The following is a 21,534-nucleotide window of genomic DNA, read 5'->3' as shown; positions in this document are numbered from 1 at the left end:
CTGCAGTTGCCCCTAGCAACCGGGCTGCAGTTGCCCGCATTCTCCAACCACATGTAAGGCAGCGCTAGTCATCATGCTGGGGGACACTCGCTGCACGGGGTCAATTAAAGCACACCAGCCACGTTTTCCAGTATTTCACAATCTGGCAGTTTATTACACTTGATAACTGCTTATAACCGAGTCCAACTCAGTGGCTCGCTGACGTATTACACATATAATGTCCAGGAGCCTTTCAAGTGGCAGACAGGCCCACTTGGCTCCAGTTACAGCCTTCAGCAAAGTCACTTATATCAACGTCCATATAATGCAGTGTTTTACCTTTGCCAGGTTTTAGCTGCTTCAGGTTTGTTCTGCCACAGCTGTGGCTTTACGGCTTCCCAGATGGGGGTCTCCAGCCCTCGTACCTTCAAGGGCTACTGGTATGTTTTCACACCTAACATCCAGCCTCTGCCTTCCAGGACTCTTGCCTTCCAAGACTTTTGTCCTCCAAGACTACTGGCATCGCTTACACATAAGGATCCAGCCTCTGCCTTTCAGGCTTCACCAGGCTTCACTAGGCCTCACACTCTAACGGTGTCCCACACGGGAACAGGCCTCACGCCTTTCACACCCTGTCTCAAAACTACCAGGGTTTATATATCCTCCAGTGCACACACAGGACCTGTGCTGATGTCACAGTCATGTGATCAGTCACCTGAGGGGGAGGTACATGGTGAGCCAAAACACACCCTGGACCATTACAGTAATGCCACAAGCCGCTGCATTAGATAACTAAATGACCACTTCTGCTGTCCGTTGAAGTATAATGACCACTTTTAAATTGTAATTAAAACTTTACAATCCATATTTAAACAGAACATCTCAGAAAAGAACCTCATCCCATGTGGCCATCCTATTTGCAGTTGAAAAATCTGCTGCAAATTACTGATGTCATGGCAGTAAAAATATTGCATAAAATCCACACGTTTTTGCCTGCATTTATGATGTGTTTTTTTTTTCCATTCATTAAAATGGGTGAAAATGCTGCAAAAAAACACTGAAAAAATAGACATGGAAAAAAATAAGCAGCGTATGCATGAGATTTCAGAAAAACAGTAAAATGTTGCATTTTGTACTGCAAAAATGTGCAGGGCCGAAGCAATGTCTGAACATAGCCTCAGTCTTCTTTTTTTTTAAAAGTATCATCACTTAAAGGATATCATCTTTGTACTATCTTTCCCCTGCCTTACTAAAAAATTGCATGAGTGCATGCACAGAGCGGGTTATTGGCATGCAAGCAATATAAAAAAAGATAAGTACCCTTCACAAGAAAATGAAATTATTCAAAACCGTACAAAAATATTTTACATTTAATAAGAAAATAAAGCAAAGTTCTGTAGATTGAGGGAATGGAATCTGCTGTCTTGTGCTAAACACTGTTTGTAAAAGTAAAATCAAATATTTCTGACTAAGAAATAAATATTTTTATGCAGTAGAGAAAAGTTTGGTACTGGTCAGTGATGGTGCTCAGCCACCCCCAAACATCCAACAAAAAGATTTGGAAGATGATGCTGGGACCAGGGTCCAGAAGGAGAGTGACTTCATCTGCTTCTATTCTACAACACCAGGTACATAAATGTATTTAAAGGGGTTGTCTTCTGGGAGCGGGCTGTCATGCATACTTCCGTCCACATTCTGACTAGACGTGTCTGGCCTCACTCAGTACACTTACATTCAGTGAGTCCGAGCACGACTAGTCAGCATGTGACCACTTGTAGGCTAATTGCATACTTGCGGTCACGCGCCCATCGCCGGTACCGGAGAATCCTCACAGCGTGCAGTACGCACAATATGAGGATTCAGAAGTCTACAGTTACATAGAGTGGATACGGTTTATGCAAAGTGGATAGTTTGTATATGCCGCATCAACTCTGGGTTAGGAATAGGAGGAGTACACTGTCCCATTTCATTAGGGTATGCCTTCATGAAGTTTTCTTAAAGGCATTTTGCAAGAGTCAACCTTGAAGCCCTATCCCAAATGTGCCCATCGACATTAGACTAAAGTTGTAAAAAATGAACAATTGGTTCTGTATCTCCCAAAAATTCTTTTTTTCCTCGAATGTTCTTTCTTTGGAAGAATGTTCCCAGAATGATCATTTGTTACTGTAATGGCCATATGGTTCAAAATGTCTATGACTGTGTCAGCAAAACGACTATTCAACATCAACCTTGTTTATAAGGCTGCATTTGAATTAGGCCATTATTGCTTGATCAATGGAGGTCCAAGTCCCATGTTACTGACCAGTCAGTATTGACGAGCTGCTCTACTAGGTAAAGAAGGAAGAGGCCCATTAATTTTGCCAATGATGGGTATACAGTATACAGGTCTTAAGAGATCAAGCATGAATGGCTTATCGTAAAAATAAGCCATCAGGTTTTTAGGGGTCCCTCCAGATCCTTTTTTATTCCCTGGAGATAAGCTGCCACCAGAGGTGTTATGGCAGAGCAATTCTCCTCTGTCTATTGAGAACTCAGCACACTCATCCACACTGAGCGTTCATTTGTATAGGGGCTTCAGAGGGAATAGCTGTCAGCCAACAGGAGGAAAACCTGAAATAGCACAACATAAAGTTCCAAAAAAAAGATGCTGCCGAAGTTTTACTTTATGGGTAATAAATATAATAATAAATATTTTGTAAAGTATTTATTAAAACCACAGTGGAGTGGTGATAACCTAGGTACAACCACACTACCTTTATCCTGAATTTTGTGTGTCTGCACCCAAGTATTGTGCTGGTAATATTGTTCTAGGTTTCTGACATACAGATGTTTGGTTCTTTTTTTGTCACCAGATACCGTTTCCTATAGAGATCCCAAGTCCGGCTCCTTGTTCATTAAACAATTGATTCGCGACATGAAAAAAGATGCTCACAATTTACCTATACAGGATATCTTCCAAAACGTAAGTCTTCATAGAGAATTTGTAGATGTATCTAATGACAGTGGTCAGCATACAATTTTGGGCTTTTAAATTAAGTGTAATATGTCGTGAACACCAATTTGTTAATTTGAAGTTAACCCCTTAATGCCCCACAATGGATATATCCATCATGGAGAGAGTCGAGGCGTGTGGAGTGGTCTCATGAGATGCATCATTCAAACTGTGCTGTCCTATCCGGTATCTGTTCTGCCGGGCACCCATCGTTTCTCCCCGCCACATGAGACCATGATTAGGACTATATATGGCAATACTGAAATAGTACAGTATGTAGTCCAAGCGATTGAATGATCACAAATTCAGATTCCATATGGGGACTAACATAAAAAAAAGAAAAGTAAAAAAAAGTTGTTTTTTATAAACATGTAAAAGATATACAAATTTGAATTACTTGCCTTTTCTACAGTTAAAATTAATGATTTTTTTTTTTGAAATATGAATATTTGGAATTGTTGGTTTCATAGAGAACTGTCTAGTAAAACATAAAATTGTTAAACCCATATGGTAAATGCCAATCAATATAGCTATAGGATGCAAAGGAAATAGAAAAATAACGATAAATCAGTGGTTAAATTGAAAAGTACAGCTACAGTCCTGCTTATTCTTATTGGCACCCATGAAGTTTAAGTACATAATGTGGAATATCTCCTGAAAAAAATGAATCACATGAAACAGTTTTTTGTATAGAGACTCGTGTTAAATACAAAAAAGCAAATGATAAACAATAATTTAAAACAAAAACCAATGGGAGGGAAAAATAGAAAAACCTAAAGCTTGCTGTGTCACTGGTATTGGCACCCTTTGCATTAATTCAGTATGGAAACACATTTTGACTCGCCTGTGGTACAGGTGCATCTCACAAAATTAGAATATCGTCACAAAAGTTACTTTATTTCAGTTCTTCAATGCAAAAAGTGAAACTCATATATTATTATATAGAGTCATTACAACCAGAGTGATCTATTTCAAGTGTTTATTTCTGTTAATGTTGATGATTATGGCTTACAGTCAATGAAAACACAAAAGTCAAAAGTTAAAAAGCCACATGGTAGGCACTGTTCCTTTGTCACAATGGTGAAGACAAAGGAGCTGTATGAGGACATCAGAACTGTTATTATTAGCAAAGAAAAGACTTCCAAACAGTATAAGGCCATATCCAAAGACATTGGTATCCCAGTTTCATCAGTGCACAGTGTTATGAAGAAGTTTGCCAAACATGGAACCGTGAAGAACCTCCCTGAATGTGGGGGAAAGAGGAAAATTGACAAGAGATGTCTTTGATGGTTGGTGCGAATGGTGGAAAAAACACCAAGTCTAACATCCAAAGACCTGAAGGCCAACCTGGAACAGTCTGGGGTCATGGTTTCAACAAGTACCATACGCTGCACACTAAACCAAGCAGAGCTTTCTGGGCGAAGGCCCGGGAAGAAACCATTGGTGAAGAAAAGACATAAAAGGGAACGACTGATCTTTGCCAAAGAGTACCTTGGCAATCCACAATCCTTCTTAGAAAATGTTCTGTGGACAGATGAAACAAAAATAGAGCTTTTTGGCAATGCAAAGCAACAGTTTGTTTACAGATGGCGCAATGAAGTTTATAAGGAAAAGAATACCTTACCAACAGTTAAGCATGGTGGAGGATCCATAATGCTGCAGGGTTGCTTTGCTGCGTCTGGTATTGGAGGCCTTGACCATATCACAGGAATCATGAAATCAGAGAATTATCAAGAGATTTTAGAGCAAAATGTCCTACCCAGTGTAAAAAAAAACTTGGTTTAAATCGAAAGAAGGGTCATCCTCCAGCAAGACAATGACCCAAAAAATGGACTGTTTTAAAATGGCCAGTAATGAGTTCTGACCTCAATCCCATTGAAAATCTTTGGAGTGAGCTGAAATCTGCCATTGGGAAAAAGAACCCTACAGACATTCAAGAATTTGTACAAACTGCAAAGGAAGAGTGGGAGAAAATTCCAGCTGAGAAGTGCAAGAAGCTTATAGATGGCTACAAGGAATGTTTGGAGGCTGTCAGCAATGCCAAAGGGTGTACAGCCAAGTATTAATTAGGGGTGCCTTTATTGCTGCACATGATGTTTATTCTGTTTCTTTGTTTTTCAATTTGCATGTTGCAATTTCATGTTTTATTGTTGTATTACTTTGGACCACTAAGTAAAAAATCCTGTGGATATAACTTTGGTACATTTCCATTTATTTCTGATGATATTGTACAGTTTATGAAAATAATGAAAGGGTGCCAATAATGGTGAGCAGCACTGTAAATAAATAAAGAAGCACTGAGGCGTGAGAATTTAGACGCGTCTTATTTCTCATTCTTCATTGTCTCTGTTTATTTGACATCTAGCTGTACCTTTAACCATTACATTTTGCTATTTTTGTAGTATATCTCCTGGTCATCCAATTAGTGTGCAAGGTACTACTGTAAATAATCTTTTTCCAGGTGTCCCTCTCTTTAATTCTGTACTTGTATCGCGTCCCACTTTTTATTGTGTCTTTTGCATATTACAGGTGCATCTCACAAAATTAGAATATTATCAAAAAGTTAATTTATTTCAGTTCTTCAATACAAAAAGTGAAACTCATTTATTATATAGAGTCATTACAAACAGAGTGATCTATTTCAAGTGTTTATTTCTGTTCATGTCGATGATTATGGCTTACAGCCAATGAAAACACAAAAGTCATTATCTCTGTAAATTAGAATAATTAACAAAAAACACTTGCAAAGGCTTCCTAAGCATTAAAAAAGTCCCTTAGTCTGTTTCAGTAGGCTCCACAATCATGGGGAAGACTGCTGACTTGACAGAAGGCAGTCATTGACACTAAGTAAATGCAAAGTAAATTTTGCATTTCTTTTGGAAATCAAGGTCCCAGAGTCTGGAGGAAGAGTGGAGAGGCCACAATCCAAGCTGCTTGAGGTCTAGTGTGAAGTTTCCACAATCAGTGATGGTTTGGCGAGCCATGTCATCTGCTGGTGTAGGTCCACTGTGTTTTATCAAGACCAAAGTCAGCGCAGCCATCCACCAGGGAATTTTAGAGCACTTCATGCTTCCCTCTGCCGACAAGCTTTTTGTAGATGGAAATTTCATTCTCCAGCAGGACTTGGCACCTGTCCACACTGCCAAAAGTACCAATACCTGGTTTAAAAAGAACAGTATCATTGCGCTTGATTGGCCAGCAAACTCACCTGACCTTAACCCCATAGAGAATCTATGGGGTATTGTCAAGAGGAAGATGAGAGACACCAGACCCAACAATGCAGAGGAGCTGAAGGCTGCTATCAAAGCAACCTGGGCTTCCATAACACCTCAGCAGTGCCACAGGCTGATCGCCTCCATGCCACGCAGCATTGATGCAGTAATTGATACAAAAGGAGCCCCGACCAAGTATTGAGTGCATTTACTGAACATACATTTCAGTAGGCCAACATTTTGGGTTTTAAAAACATTTTTCAAGCTGGTGTTATAAAGTATTCTAATTTACTGAGATAATGACTTCTGTGTTTCCATTGGCTGTAAGCCATAATCATCAACATTAACAGAAATAAACACTTGAAGTAGATCACTCTGTTTGTAATGACTCTATATAATACAGGGGTCTCAAACTCAGCTGGGTATATGGGCCGCACACGGAAAAACATTTAATTTGGGGGGCCACATTATTTGCATGACAAAGTGACATTTTTAGTGATACCATTTTATTTTCTATACACCTTTTGAACTGGTCCTCATCTTGCAGGCATGTCCCCCATCCAGGTCCCCATATTGCAGACATGGTCTCCCATCCAGGTCCCCCATATTGCAGACATGGTCTCCCATCCAGGTCCCCTATATTGCAGACATGGTCTCCCATCCAGGTCCCCCATATTGCAGGCATGGTCTCCCATCCAGGTCCCCCATATTGCAGGCATGGTCTCCCATCCAGGTCCCCCATATTGCAGGCATGGTCTCCCATCCAGGTCCCCCATATTGCAGACATGGTCTCCCATCCAGGTCCCCCATATTGCAGACATGGTCCCCCATCCAGGTCCCCCATATTGCAGACATGGTCCCCCATCCAGGTCCCCCATCCAGGTCCCCCATATTGCAGACATGGTCCCCCATCCAGGTCCCCCATATTGCAGACATGGTTCCCCATCCAGGTCCCCCATCCAGGTCCCCCATATTGCAGACATGGTCCCCCATCCAGGTCCCCCATATTGCAGACATGGTTCCCCATCCAGGTCCCCCATATTGCAGACATGGTCTCCCATCCAGGTCCCCCATATTGCAGACATGGTCCCCCATATTGCAGACATGGTCCCCATATTGCAGACATGGTCCCCCATCCTGGTCCTTATCTTGCAGACATGTCCCCCATCCAGGTCCCCATGTTGCAGACATGCCCCCCCATACTGCGCACAGGGTACCTCCCCATACTGCGCACAGGGTCCCCATCCCCCCCATACTGCGCACAGGGTCCCCCCCCATACTGCACACAGGGTCCCCGTCCCCCCATACTGCGCATATGGTCCCCGCCCCCCCCATACTGCGCACATGGTTCCTGTCCCCCCATACTGCGCACATGGTCCCCGTCCCCTTATACTGCGCCCAGGGTCCCCGTCCCCCCCCCATACTGCGCACAGGGTCCCCGTTCCCCCCATACTGCGCACAGGGTTCCCGCCCCCCCCATACTGCGCACAGGGTCCCCGTCCCCTTATACTGCGCCCAGGGTCCCCATCCCCCCCCATACTGCGCACAGGGTCCTCGTCCCCCCCATACTGCGCACAGGGTCCCCGTCCCCCCCATACTGCGCACAGGGTCCCCGTCCCCCCCATACTGCACACAGGGTCCCCGCCCCCCCCCCCATACTGCGCACAGGGTCCCCTTCCCCCCATACTGCGCACAGGGTCCCCGTCCCTCCCATACTGCGCACAGGGTCCCCGCCCCCCCCATACTGCACACAGGGTCCCCGTCCCCCCCATACTGCGCACAGGGTCACCGCCCCCCCCCCCCATGCTGCGCACAGGGTCCCCGTCCCCCCCATACTGCGCACAGGGTCCCCGTCCCACAAGAAGCAGCCCTGATATAATATACAGTGGTGGCCAAAAGTATTGACACCCCTGCAATTCTGTCAGATAATACTCAGTTTCTTCCTGAAAATGATTGCAATCACAAATTCTTTGGTCTTATTATCTTCATTTAATTTGCTTGCAAGGAAAAAACACAAAAGAGAATGAAGCAAAAATCAAATCATTGATCATTTCACACAAAACTCCAAAAAAGGGCCAGACAAAAGTATTGGCACCCTCAGCCTAATACTTGGTTGCACAACCTTTAGCCAAAATAACTGCAAACAACCCCTTCCGGTAACCATCAATGAGTTTCTTACAATGCTCTACTGGAATTGTAGACCATTCTTCTTTGGCAAACTGCTCCAGGTCCCTGATATTTGAAGGGTGCCTTCTCCAAACTGCCATTTTGAGATCTCTCCACAGGTGTTCTATGGGTTTCAGGTCTTTTGGAAGTGTGTTTTGGGTCATTGTCCTGCTGGAAGACCCATGACCTCTGAGGGAGACCCAGCTTTCTCACACTGGGCCCTACATTATGCTGCAAAATTTGTTGGTAGTCTTCAGACTTCATAATGCCATGCACACGGTCAAGCAGTCCAGTGCCAGAGGCAGCAAAGCAACCCCAAAACATCAGGGAACCTCCGCCATGTTTGACTGTAGGGACCGTGTTCTTTTCTTTGAATGCCTCTCTTTTTTTCCTGTACACTCTATGTTGATGCTTTTTCCCAAAAAGCTCTACTTTTGTCTCATCTGACCAGAGAATATTCTTCCAAAACGTTTTAGGCTTTCTCAGGTAAGTTTTGGCAAACTCCAGCTTGGCTTTTTTATGTCTCGGGGTAAGAAGTGGGGTCTTCCTGGGTATCCTACCACACAGTCCCTTTTCATTCAGATGCCGACAGATAGTACGGGTTGACACTGTTGTACCCTCGGACTGCAGGGCAGCTTGAACTTGTTTGGATGTTAGTCGAGGTTCTTTATCCACCATCCTCTCAATCTTGCGTTGAAATCTCTCGTCAATTTTTCTTTTCCATCCACATCTAGGGAGGTTAGCCACAGTGCCATGGGCTTTAAACTTCTTGATGACACTGCGCACGGAAGACACAGGAACATTCAGGTCTTTGGAGATGGACTTGTAGCCTTGAGATTGCTCATGCTTCCTCGCAATTTGGTTTCTCAAGTCCTCAGACAGTTCTTTGGTCTTCTTTCTTTTCTCCTTGCTCAATGTGGTACACACAAGGACACAGGACAGAGGTTGAGTCAACTTTAATCCATGTTAACTGGCTGCAAGTGTGATTTAGTTATGGCCAACACCTGTTAGGTGCCACAGGTAAGTTACAGGTGCTGTTAATTACATGAATTAGAGAAGCATCACATGATTTTTCAAACAGTGCCAATACTTTTGTCCACCCCCTTTTTTAGGTTTGATGTGGAATTATATCCAATTTGGCTTTAGGACAATTCTTTTTGTGTTTTTTCATTGAAGACAAATTAAATGAAGATAATAATACCAAATAATTTGTGATTGCAATCATTTTCAGGAAGAAACTGAGTATTATCTGACAGAATTGCAGGGGTGCCAATACTTTTGGCCACCACTGTATGAGTTTCACTATTTGAATTGAAGAACTGAAATAAATGAACTTACTGATGATATTCTAATTTTGTGAGATGCACCTGTATGATTTAATAGTGATTTATCCTTATTTTTCTATTTGCTTTGCATCCTTCTGCTACATTAGTGATTTCCTATGGTGATGCTTTTGGACAGTGGCGTACCGCCAATAGCGGCAGGCCACGCGACTGCTATGGGGCCCGTGAGCCTGGGGGCCCCATAGCAGTCGCCTGCACCGTGTACCTGCATCGGGGTTCCCGCCACCCTTGTATCCGGCCCCCCCCTGCTCCTGCCCCCCTGATTCGCTGGCGCTGCAGGCTGCAACTAGATTGCCGATACTTCCTCAGACATAGCTGCGCGCTGTGCGGCTGTGTATGGTGGTAATGACACGCAGGGGCGACACTGCACCTTTAATTGTGCTTGTATGTCGCCCCTGCCGCGTCATTACTAGGAGACACAGCCACACACAGCGCGGCTATGTCTGGGGAAGTACCGGAAGACAAGCTGCGGCGCCAGAGTGAGGTCCTGGCTGTACAGATGCTGGGGGAGCGGCCCGGACCCAGACGGTGAGGGGACCCCCCTGATGGTCCAGGGCCTTGATGGTGAGGGGACCACCCTGATGGTCCAGGGCCCCGACGGTGAGGGGCCCCCCTGATGGTCCAGGGCCCCAACAGCGAGGGGGCCCCCCTGATGGTTCGGGGCCTCGACGGTGAGGGGGCCCCCTGATGGTCCAGGGCCCCGACAGCGAATGAGCCCCCCTGATGGTCCAGGGCCATGTCTGTGATGGCCATCAGACATGCCGGCGGCGCTGCACAGCTGTACGGGAGACAGGCCGGGGGCAGGTAAGTGAGGCTTGTCGCCAGATTCCCCAATCCCCATTTTAAATATATTTCTAATGTGTCTTGTGTGTGTGTGTGTGTGCATGACTGTGTATATATATTTATGTCTGTTTTATGTGTTTTTAAGAATGTGTTCTAATATGTGTGTATATCTGTATGTGTACATATCTGTGTATGTGTTTGTGTGTGTGCATGTTTGTGTACTGTGTGCGTGCATGTCTGCGTACTGTGTGTGCGCGTGCATATCTGCGTACTGTGTGTGTGAACGCATGTCTGTGTACTGTGTATGCGATTGCATGTCTGTGTACCGTGTGTGTGTGATCGCATGTCGGCATACCGTGTGTGTGTGATCGCATGTCGGGGTACCGTGTGTGTGTGTGATCGCAAGTCTGCATACCGCGTGTGTGTGATCACATGTCTGCGTACTGTGTATAATCACATGTCTGCGTACCGTGTGTGTGATGGCATGTCTGCATACCGTGTGTGTGTGATCGCATGTCTGTGTACCGTGTGTGATCGCATGTCTGTGTACCATGTGTGATCGCATATCTGCATACTGTGTGTGTGATCGCATGTCTGCGTACTGTGTGTGTGATCGCATGTCTGCGTACTGTGTGTGTGATCGCATGTCTGCATACTGTGTGTGTGATCGCATATCTGCATACTGTGTGTGTGATCGCATGTCTGCATACTGTGTGTGTGATCGCATGTCTGCGTACTGTGTGTGTGATCACATGTCTGCGTACTGTGTGTGTGATCACATGTCTGCGTACTGTGTGTGTGGTCGCATGTCTGCGTACTGTGTGTGTGGTCGCATGTCTGCATACTGTGTGTGTGATCGCATATCTGCATACTGTGTGTGTGATCGCATATCTGCATACTGTGTGTGTGATCGCATGTCTGCGTACTGTGTGTGTGATCACCTGTCTGCGTACCGTGTGTGTGATCGCATGTCTGCGTACTGTGTGTGTGATCGCATGTCTGCGTACTGTGTGTGATCGCATGTCTGCATACTGTGTGTGTGATCGCATGTCTGCATTCTGTGTGTGTGATCGCATGTCTGCATACTGTGTGTGTGATCGCATGTATGCGTACTGTGTGTGATCGCATGTCTGCGTACCGTGTGTGATCACATGTCTGCATACAGTGCGTGTGTGATCGCACATCTGCATACCAAGTGCGCACATGTCTGCATACTGTGTGCGTGCGCGCATGTCTGCATACTGTGTGCGCGCGCATGTCTGCACACTGTTTGTGTGCGCGCATGTCTGCATACTGTATGTGTGCGTGCATGTCTGCATACATTGTGTGTGCGTGCATATCTTCATACTGTGTGTGTGCTCGTGCATGTCTATTTTCTGTGTGTGTGCGTGCATGTCTGCATTCTGTGTGCGTGCATGTCTGCATACTGTGTGTGTGCGTGCATGTCTGCGTACTGTGTGTGTGCATGTCTGCGTACTGTGTGTGTGTATGTTTGCATATGTGAAGGACGAGGGGACAACCTGGGCCCTGTGTATTATACCGATATTTCTCTGCCGTATCTGTGCTTCATGAATGGTGGTATGTGCTAACGGGGCCCACTGAGACTCTTTCGCCCGGGGCCCACAAAAACCTGCAGCCGACCCTGGTTGAAATCAATGATGGAGGAGGGAGCATCATGTGACACTCCCTTTCCCATCATTTCTCCTCTGTGTCTGACGCAGCAGCATGATGACGTGCCATGCTGTGTCAGACAGTGGAGCTGGCAGCTGCTGAGGTGATGAGAGAGACGCGCTGCAGAGACTGAAGCAGCGGGGAACGAGGAGCGGTAAGTATGTATTTATTTATAAATCAGTGAGTACTGATAAAACTGGAGGACTGGGGCTGCATTTTACCCTATGGTGGGGGCCACATTTTACCCTATGGGGGGCTGCATTATACTGCGTACAGGACCCCCATGGTTCATTATACTGTGTTGAGGACCATGGGGAGTGCATTATGATGTGTGGAGGAAACATGGGGAGTGAATTAAACTGCGTGGAGGACCATGGGGAGTGTATTATACTGTGTGGAGGACCATGGGGAGTGCATTATACTGTGTGGAGGTCTGGGGGTGCATTATACTGTGTGGAGTACCATGGCGAGTGCATTATACTGTGTGGAGGACCATAGGGAGTGCATTATACTGTGTGGAGGACCATAGGTGTAGCATCGGCGTCTCTGCCCCGTACTAGGCAGAGACGCCGTCCCTCTCACCTCCCCGCTCCTGGCGCAGCGTCCTCCTGCGCTTCTCTCCCCGCTGCTTCCGGCACGCGCTCCTTCCCTGGCAGTGTGCTTAGGGCGCGCGCGCGCGCGCGCTCCCCCTCTCTTAAAGGGACCGCGCGCGCCGTCCTAAGGAGTCCCCGGCCAATTGCCGGAGGACCTCCCATATTTAAGGCACCTCCTCCAAAATGGAGGTGCCCGAGCAATGTTGTTGCAAAGCCTTCACTCTGCTTCAGCCCTCAGGTCCCGTTACCAGTTACCAGCCAGTCACCTGCCAGATTCCTGCTTGTTACCTGCCAGTCACCTGCCGGATTCCTGCCTGTTACCTGCCAGTTACCTGCCAGATTCCTGCTTGATACCTGCCTGATATCCGTTTACCTGCTTGCAAGCCTGCGGTCCGACGGTCTGCTTTCCGACACCTGTCAGTCTGTCTATGGACCAGCCTGCCCGCTCACCTGGGAGCGCTCACCTGCTACCTGCCTGCTAGCCTACCTGGAGGCTCCGCCTCACTTGCCGTGACCACCTGCCTGTCCAGAGACTCTTGCCTGCTCACCTGGGAGCGCTCACCTGCTACCTGCCTGCTAGCCTACCTGGAGGCTCTGCCGTCACTTGCCGTGACCACCTGCCCGTCCAGAGACTCTCGCCCGCTCACCTGGGAGCGCTCACCAGCCACCTGCCTGCTGTCCTTCTACCCAGAGACTGTCCCTGTCACTTGCCGTGAGTACCCGTCCTGTACCCAGAGACTGTCCCTGTCACTTGCCGTGACTACCTGCCCGTCTTCCCTGGGAGCCACCCGCCTCCTTACAAGGACTGCCCCCTTGTATAGTTGCACAGAGGTTCCACCTCCCAGACCCGTTACAGTTTGCTCGGGCCATGGAACCCGGTGGCCCCCAGATCTCCGATCTGCACCAGGAAGTCTTACGTCAGAAAACTCAGCAAGAGGTGGTACTGTCCTATCTACGGTCCGTTAACTCTCGTCTAGGCGCATTGTGTGACTTGTCTATGTCTACCTCTGGTCCAGCCGTGCCCATTCCTGCGGTACCGCAATCCAGTCCCTTCATGGTACCCGACTATGGACTTCGGCTTCTGGCACCTCCACGCTTTGCCGGCGAACCTACTTTAGCTCGGGGTTTCATAAACCAGTGCACCCTGCACTTTGAGCTATTGGCATACCAGTTCATCTCCGACCGGGCCAAGGTGGCCTTCATCATGTCCCATCTTACTGGGGAGGCACTGGCATGGCTAAATCCCCTGTGGGAGAGAGGGGATCCCCTGGTGTCCGACCTGCCGTCTTTCCTCGCTGCTTTCCGGAAAGTCTTTGATGAACCTGGACGGAAAACCTCTTCTGCCTCCTCACTGCTACGTCTCCGCCAAGGGAGTCTCACCGTGGGCCAATATGCCATACGGTTCCGCACCCTCGCTTCTGAGCTTGCCTGGGAAAATGAGGCTCTGGTGTCCGTTCTCTGGGAGGGTCTGTCCGGTCGGATTAAGGACGAGTTAGCTGGTCGGGACATTCCTACCACTCTGGATGACCTGGTGTCACTAGCTACCCGGATTGGCATCCGTTTCCAAGAACGTGCCAAAGAGACTACCTGGGAGAAAGACTTTTCTTGCTCTGCTCCTACTTCCCTGAGACCTGCCTCTCAATCAGTCACTCCGTGGGCGCCCTCGCCTGAACCTATGCAGATCGACCAGACCGAGATGGTCAAATCTCGCCAAGAATCTCGCCGAGCCGAGGGAAGCTGTTTCTATTGTGGCAGTATGGAGCACTTCATCCGTTCCTGCCCAGAGAAGCCGGGAAACGCCAGTGTCTAGGACCGCTCGGAGAGGTCGTCCTAGACAAAAGTAAGCCCTCTCCGTCTCTGACTTTACCGGTCTCTATTGCTTGGGGAGAAAACCGTCACTTTGAACTTGCCCACCTGGATTCTGGAGCTGCTGGAAACCTCATCTCCCAGTCTCTGGTACAGAGATACCGTATTCCCACCAAGTCCCTGGCTGAACCATTATCAGTCGCCTCCGTGGATGGAAGACTTCTCTCGGAGACCATCCTGCTCGTCACTGAACCCATAACCCTGCAGGTGGGAATGCTGCACTCTGAGGAAATCTCATTCCATGTGTTGTCCGGACTTTCTCACTCCCTGTTGCTAGGTCTACCTTGGCTCCAGACACACGAACCCGTATTGAACTGGCGATCCGGTGAAGTACTCTGATGGGGTCCAGACTGCCATAGGACCTGCCTGGTTCCGGTCCGCCCAGTTCGCCCTCCGCCTACTCCAGCTAATTTACCAGGTCTCCCGGCTCCTTACTGGCCCTATGCGGACGTCTTCGGTAAGAAGGAAGCAGAGACGTTGCCACCCCATAGGCCATATGACTGCCCGATCGACCTGGTACCTGGCACCACTCCTCCCCGTGGGCGTATCTACCCGTTGTCTGCAGCCGAGACCCGGGCCATGTCTGAGTACATTGAAGAGAATCTGGCTAGGGGATTTATCCGGAAATCTACCTACCCGGCTGGAGCCGGATTCTTCTTTGTCAAAAAGAAAGACGGCTTGTTACGCCCCTGTATTGACTATAGAGGACTCAATCAGATCACGGTTAAAAATAAATACCCCCTTCCGCTCATCTCTGAGTTATTTGATCGTCTTAAAGGCGCCAGGATCTTCTCCAAGCTGGATCTACGTGGAGCGTATAACCTGGTCCGTATCCGTCAGGGAGACGAGTGGAAAACAGCATTTAATACCCGGGACGGACACTATGAGTACCGTGTGATGCCCTTCGGTCTCTGCAATGCTCCCGCCGTCTTCCAAGAACTGGTCAACGACATCTTCCGTGACCTTCTTTACTCCTGCGTGGTGGTATACCTAGACGACATCTTGGTCTTCTCTCCGGATCTTCCCACACACCGGAGGGATGTTCGTCAGGTCCTGCTTAGGCTCAGTCAGAACCACCTCTATGCTAAATACGAAAAGTGCCTTTTTGAGCAGACCTCTCTTCCTTTCCTGGTCTATGTTATCTCCCAGACAGGCTTGCGAATGGATCCTGAGAAGCTCCCTGCTGTCCTAAAGTGGCCCCGTCCGGAGGGCTTGAAGGCGATACAGCGATTCCTGGGCTTCGCTAATTACTATCGTCTCTTCATTCCTCACTTCTCGTCACGGACTGCGCCCATATCTGCGCTCACCCGTAAGGGAGCAAATCCCAAGGTATGGGAAGCTGAGGAGGCCTTCCTTTCCCTGAAACAAGCCTTCTCCTCTGCCCCTGTGCTGCACCGTCCGGACTGCAACAAACAGTTCTACCTGGAGGTTGATGCCTCCTCCTCTGGAGCCGGAGCGGTGCTCACCCAGAAGTCTTCCTCCGGGAGAATGGTAACCTGCGGCTTTTTCTCTAAAATCTTCTCCTCCTCTGAGCGCAATTATTCCATAGGAGACCGAGAACTGCTTGCCGTTAAATTGGCGCTGGAGGAGTGGCGTTACCTGCTTGAAGGGGCCCTATACCCGGTGATCATCTATACGGATCACAAGAACCTGGCATATCTCCAAAATGCCCAGAGACTTAATCCACGTCAAGCCCGGTGGTCTTTGTTCTTTGCCCGCTTCGATTTCATCCTTCATTTCCGCCCGGCGGACAAAAATGTCAAAGCTGATGCCTTGTCCCGATCCTTCCTGTCCTCCGACCAAGAGGAGGAGCCTATGCACATTATCGACCCCTCCAAGGTGATGAATGTGGCCCCCTTGGATTTGACTCGTCTTCCACCCGGCAAGACGTTCGTGGCGCCTCCAGACCGTGAGAGGGTTCTTCGCTGGGGTCATTCTTCTAAACTAGCTGGCCATGCCGGCCAAAAGAAGACCTTCCTACTCATTTCCCGGCATTACTGGTGGTCTACCCTGCGTAAGGATGTGGTAGACTTCGTCTCTGCCTGTTCATCTTGTGGCCGCAACAAAATTCCCAGACATTTACCAGCTGGTCATCTCCTGCCGCTTCCCATACCTGTTGCCCCGTGGCAACACATCGCTATGGACTTCATTACCGATCTTCCTGTCTCTGCCGGGTGTACTGTCATTTGGGTGGTCGCGGACCGCTTCTCTAAAATGGCCCACTTCATTCCCCTGCCTGGTCTTCCGTCTGCACCTGAGCTGGCTAAGGACTTTATTCGCCATATCTTCCGTCTCCATGGCCTACCCCTCCACATCGTGTCGGATCGAGGGGTTCAGTTTACCTCACGCTTCTGGAGAGCCACATGTAAACTGCTGGACGTCACCCTGGACTTCTCCTCCGCTTACCACCCTCATTCCAATGGTCAAGTGGTGCGGATCAATCAGATCCTTACCAGCTATCTCCGGCACTTTGTTAATGCCCACCATTCTGATTGGGTGGACCTCCTTCCTTGGGCCGAGTTCTCTTATAATAACCACGAGAGCGAATCCTCTTCCAAGTCCCCGTTCTTTATTGTCTGGCCAGCACCTCCGGATTCCGCTCCCTGTCTCCGTTTCTGTGGACAACCCTGCTGCGGAGTCTCTTGTCAGCGAATTTTCTACTATTTGGGAGAGTACCAGGTCCGCTCTTCTTCTGTCCTCTGAGCGGATGAAGAGATATGCTGATAAGAGACGTCTGGATCCGCCTCAATTCCGTCCGGGAGACAAGGTTTGGCTCTCGTCCAAACATGTGCAGCTCAAAGTACCCTCCTTCAAGTTGGGCCCTCGATTCATCGGTCCCTTCGAAGTCCTCAGGCAAATTAACCCTGTGGCCTACAAATTAAAACTCCCGGCCACCCTACGGATTCCCAACTCCTTCCACGTATCTCTCCTCAAACCCGTTGTCTTTAACTCTTTTTCCAATAATCCAGGTGCCCCTCCTGCTCCGGTTTCCGCTGATGATGTCTTTGAGGTAGAGAGTATTCTGGCCTCCAAGAGGGTAAGAGGAAAGACCTTTTTTTCTGGTAGATTGGAAGGGGTTTGGTCCTGAGGAGAGAACTTGGGAACCCAGGGAGAACATCAACACCCCGCTTCTCCTTGAAAAATTTCTTTCTGGCCAAAAAAAGAGGGGGCCTAAGGGGGGGGGTACTGTAGCATCGGCGTCTCTGCCCCGTACTAGGCAGAGCCGCCGTCCCTCTCACCTCCCCGCTCCTGGCGCAGCGTCCTCCTGCGCTTCTCTCCCCGCTGCTTCCGGCACGTGCTCCTTCCCCGGCAGTGTGCTTAGGGCGCGTGCGCGCGCGCTCCCCCTCTTTTAAAGGGACCGCGCGCGCCGTCCTAAGGAGTCCCCGGCCAATTGCCGGAGGACCTCCCATATTTAAGGCACCTCCTCCAAAATGGAGGTGCCCGAGCAATGTTGTTGCAAAGCCTTCACTCTGCTTCAGCCCTCAGGTCCCGTTACCAGTTACCAGCCAGTCACCTGCCAAATTCCTGCTTGTTACCTGCCAGTCACCTGCCGGATTCCTGCCTGTTACCTGCCAGTTACCTGCCAGATTCCTGCTTGATATCTGCCTGATATCCGTTTACCTGCTTGCAAGCCTGCGGTCCGACGGTCTGCTTTCCGACACCTGTCAGTCTGTCTATGGACCAGCCTGCCCGCTCACCTGGGAGCGCTCACCTGCTACCTGCCTGCTAGCCTACCTGGAGGCTCCGCCTCACTTGACGTAACCACCTGCCTGTCCAGAGACTCTTGCCTGCTCACCTGGGAGCGCTCACCTGCTACCTGCCTGCTAGCCTACCTGGAGGCTCTGCCGTCACTTGCCGTGACCACCTGCCCGTCCAGAGACTCTCGCCCGCTCACCTGGGAGCGCTCACCAGCCACCTGCCTGCTGTCCTTCTACCCAGAGACTGTCCCTGTCACTTGCCGTGAGTACCCATCCTCTACCCAGAGACTGTCCCTGTCACTTGCCGTGACTACCTGCCCGTCTTCCCTGGGAGCCACCCGCCTCCTTACAAGGACTGCCCCCTTGTATAGTTGCACAGAGGTTCCACCTCCCAGACCCGTTACAATAGGGAGTGCATTATACTGCATGGAGGACCATGGGGAGTGCATTATACTGTGTGGAGGACCATGGGGAGTGTCTTATAATGTGTGGAGGACCATGGCGAGTGTCTTATACTGTGTGGCGGACCATGGCGTGTGCATTATACTGTGTGAAGGACCATGGCGTGTGCATTATACTGTGTGGAGGACCGTGGCGCGTGTCTTATACTGTGTGGCGGACCATGGCGAGTGTCTTATACTGTGTGGCGGACCATGGCGTGTGCATTATACTGTGTGAAGGACCATGGCGTGTGCATTATACTGTGTGGAGGACCATGGCATGTGCATTATACTGTGTGGAGGACCACGGCGAGTGTCTTATACTGTGTGGAGGACCATGGCGAGTGTCTTAAACTGTGTGGAGGACCATGGTGAGTGTCTTATACTGTGTGGAAGACCGTGGCAAGTGTCTTATACTCTGTGGAGGACCATGGCGAGTGTGGAGAGTTGTGGGGCCATTATACTGTATGTAGGGCCATTATACTGTATGGTGGGCTGTGTTGGGGTCACCCTTGGGGGATCATACTGTGTTGGGGTCACGATACTTTGCCTTGGGAGTTGAGGTGGGGTAAAGTACGGTCATTATACTGTGCATGTGGAGGAATTCACCATGGGGATATCATACTGTGTTTGGGGGGGGGCACTTTTGTTGGCATCATACTTTATGGGGGCAATGAAAAAAGAATCTAGGACTTCAGCAGGAGGAAAATTACTATGTAAAGGCTGGAAAGTTGTAAGGTATGCTCTTCTGTGACCCGACAATTATTTACATTTTTTTTGGGGTGGGGGGGCCAAATTAGAACTTCTGCTATGAGGCCCCATGATTCTGTTATGCACACGCCCGGGCTGAGCGGCGTGTGCGTGTGATTGTAGTGATTCCACTGGACCATGAACCGGAGAGTGCCTGGAGGGGCGTGACTAAGTATCTGGCCGATCCGACCAAGATGGCACGACGGCATACGACGCCAGTGCACCAGGGAGAAACCGGGCAGAGGGACCAGGTGCTACTCCAGGTCAAACTCCGGACACGGGGGTTGACCCACACAGGGATTACTGGATCAGGCTGGTTAGGCTGGCGCACAGACTGGAGGGTATAGGCAGGCACGACTGGTATGCAGGCAGGCGGGTAAAGGCAAGCGCAGCTAGAGTGCAGACAGGGAGGCACTAGCAGGTAGGAACACAGGCGGGATAGGACCCAGTACACACTGGGACTCAGGAACAATACAGGTAGAGGGGTACAGGCAAGCACAGCTAGAGTGCAGACAGGGAGGCACTAGCAGGTAGGAACACAGGCGGGATAGGACCCAGTACACACTGGGACTCAGGAACAGGCAGGTTAGGCTGGCACAGACTGGTGGATATAAGCAAACACGGCAGGTATGCAGATGGGTGGATACAGGCGAGTATGCAGGCAGGGAGGTACTGGCCGAAAGGACGGGCTGGAGCACAGAAAGGTTAAGACCCAGTACAGACTGGGTCACAGAACCGCAGATGCGGTAGACAACCACAGCAGAGAGGGAACGCCCGAAGCGGTGGGCAAGAACAGAGCAGGACGGGGCTGCAGGAGCAGCGAGCACAAGCAGGGCAGGACAGGACTGCCGGAGCAGCGGGCAGAAGCAGGGCAGGACAGGACTGCCGGAGCAGCGGGCAGAAGCAGGGCAGGACAGGACTGCCGGAGCAGCGGGCAGAAGCAGGGCAGGACAGGACTGCCGGAGCAGCGGGCAGAAGCAGGGCAGGACAGGACTGCCGGAGCAGCGGGCAGAAGCAGGGCAGGACAGGACTGCCGGAGCAGCGGGCAGGACAGGACTGCCGGAGCAGTGGGCAGAAGCAGGGCAGGCTAGAACCGCCGGAGCGGTAAGCAAAGGAGTCAGAGCAGGCTAGGCTGAGTAGGGGGGACAGGGCTCTGTTCACACGGAACAGACAGGAAGGGAAAGGCAGAGCCAGACACCCACAGGGTACTAGCAGAGAAGTAGCGAGTGGACCACAAACTCACAAACGGGAGTACAGAGACAACACGCAGGAGTTAGGTACGAGTTCAGACTCTGCAGAAAAAGGAAGGGAACGGACATAGAGGCAAAACAGGTAAAGGATAGGAGAGAGTTCAGACTGGAACTGAGTGTACGGAGGAGACCGACACTGCAGCGGAATACAGGAGCGGGTCTGGGAATACGGCCCCCAGAGAGGCAGGACGAACAGGCAAGGTGCGTGTTCAGACAGGACAGACAAGATACAGGAGCAGGTCTAGGTAATCGGCCCCTAGAAGGCAGGAGGAACAGGCTAGGAGCGTGTTCAGACAGGTCAGACAAGATACAGGAACGGGTCTAGGTAATCGGCCCCTAGAAGGCAGGAGGAACAGGCTAGGAGCGTGTTCAGACAGGCCTGGAAATACAGCCTCCAGGATAGGCAGACAAGAGAACACAGAACGGGACCTGGCACCTTCAGAGTGCAAGCACACACTGAATGAAACACTATGCTCAGGCAGGGATAGATGGGAGCAGCTGAGCTATATACCAGGTGACAGACAGCAATAGGCTGAGGACGCACAAGGGGTGTGACCCACAGCAGGTACAAAAAGCAGGAAGTGATCGGGCGCCGCCCTTAAGCAGCAGAAACAGACACAAACAGACAGCATGGAGGGAAGCCAGAGAGACATTCTGGACAGGAGATCAAGTGCGCGCTCTTGCACAGTGGGAGATGGACCACTATGCAAGGACGCCGCCAGGTATGTTACAGTACCCCCCCCCTTACGCCCCCTCTTCTTCAGGCCTGCCAGAATCTTCCGCAGGGAATT

The 21,534-nt window shown here is 49.7% G+C and overlaps 1 protein-coding gene across 2 annotated transcripts in view; it reads left to right on the top strand.

The window, feature by feature from the left end:
* Positions 1 to 21,534, top strand: part of LOC141230288 (caspase-1-B-like) — a 103,744-nt gene that overhangs the window by 69,158 nt on the left and 13,052 nt on the right. For both annotated transcript variants that reach the window (XM_073667583.1, XM_073667582.1), the window contains exons 8-9: positions 1,473 to 1,607; positions 2,832 to 2,941. In XM_073667583.1, coding sequence (XP_073523684.1) covers positions 1,473 to 1,607; positions 2,832 to 2,941 — 245 coding nt within the window. The remainder of the gene's footprint in view (positions 1 to 1,472; positions 1,608 to 2,831; positions 2,942 to 21,534) is intronic.

This window comes from Phyllobates terribilis, unplaced genomic scaffold, assembly GCF_046119375.1.
Source record: "Phyllobates terribilis strain yellow unplaced genomic scaffold, ASM4611937v1 Scaffold_2__4_contigs__length_985480577, whole genome shotgun sequence".
Classification (NCBI taxonomy): Eukaryota; Metazoa; Chordata; class Amphibia; order Anura; family Dendrobatidae; genus Phyllobates; species Phyllobates terribilis.
This window is presented reverse-complemented; position numbering and strand designations above follow the sequence as displayed.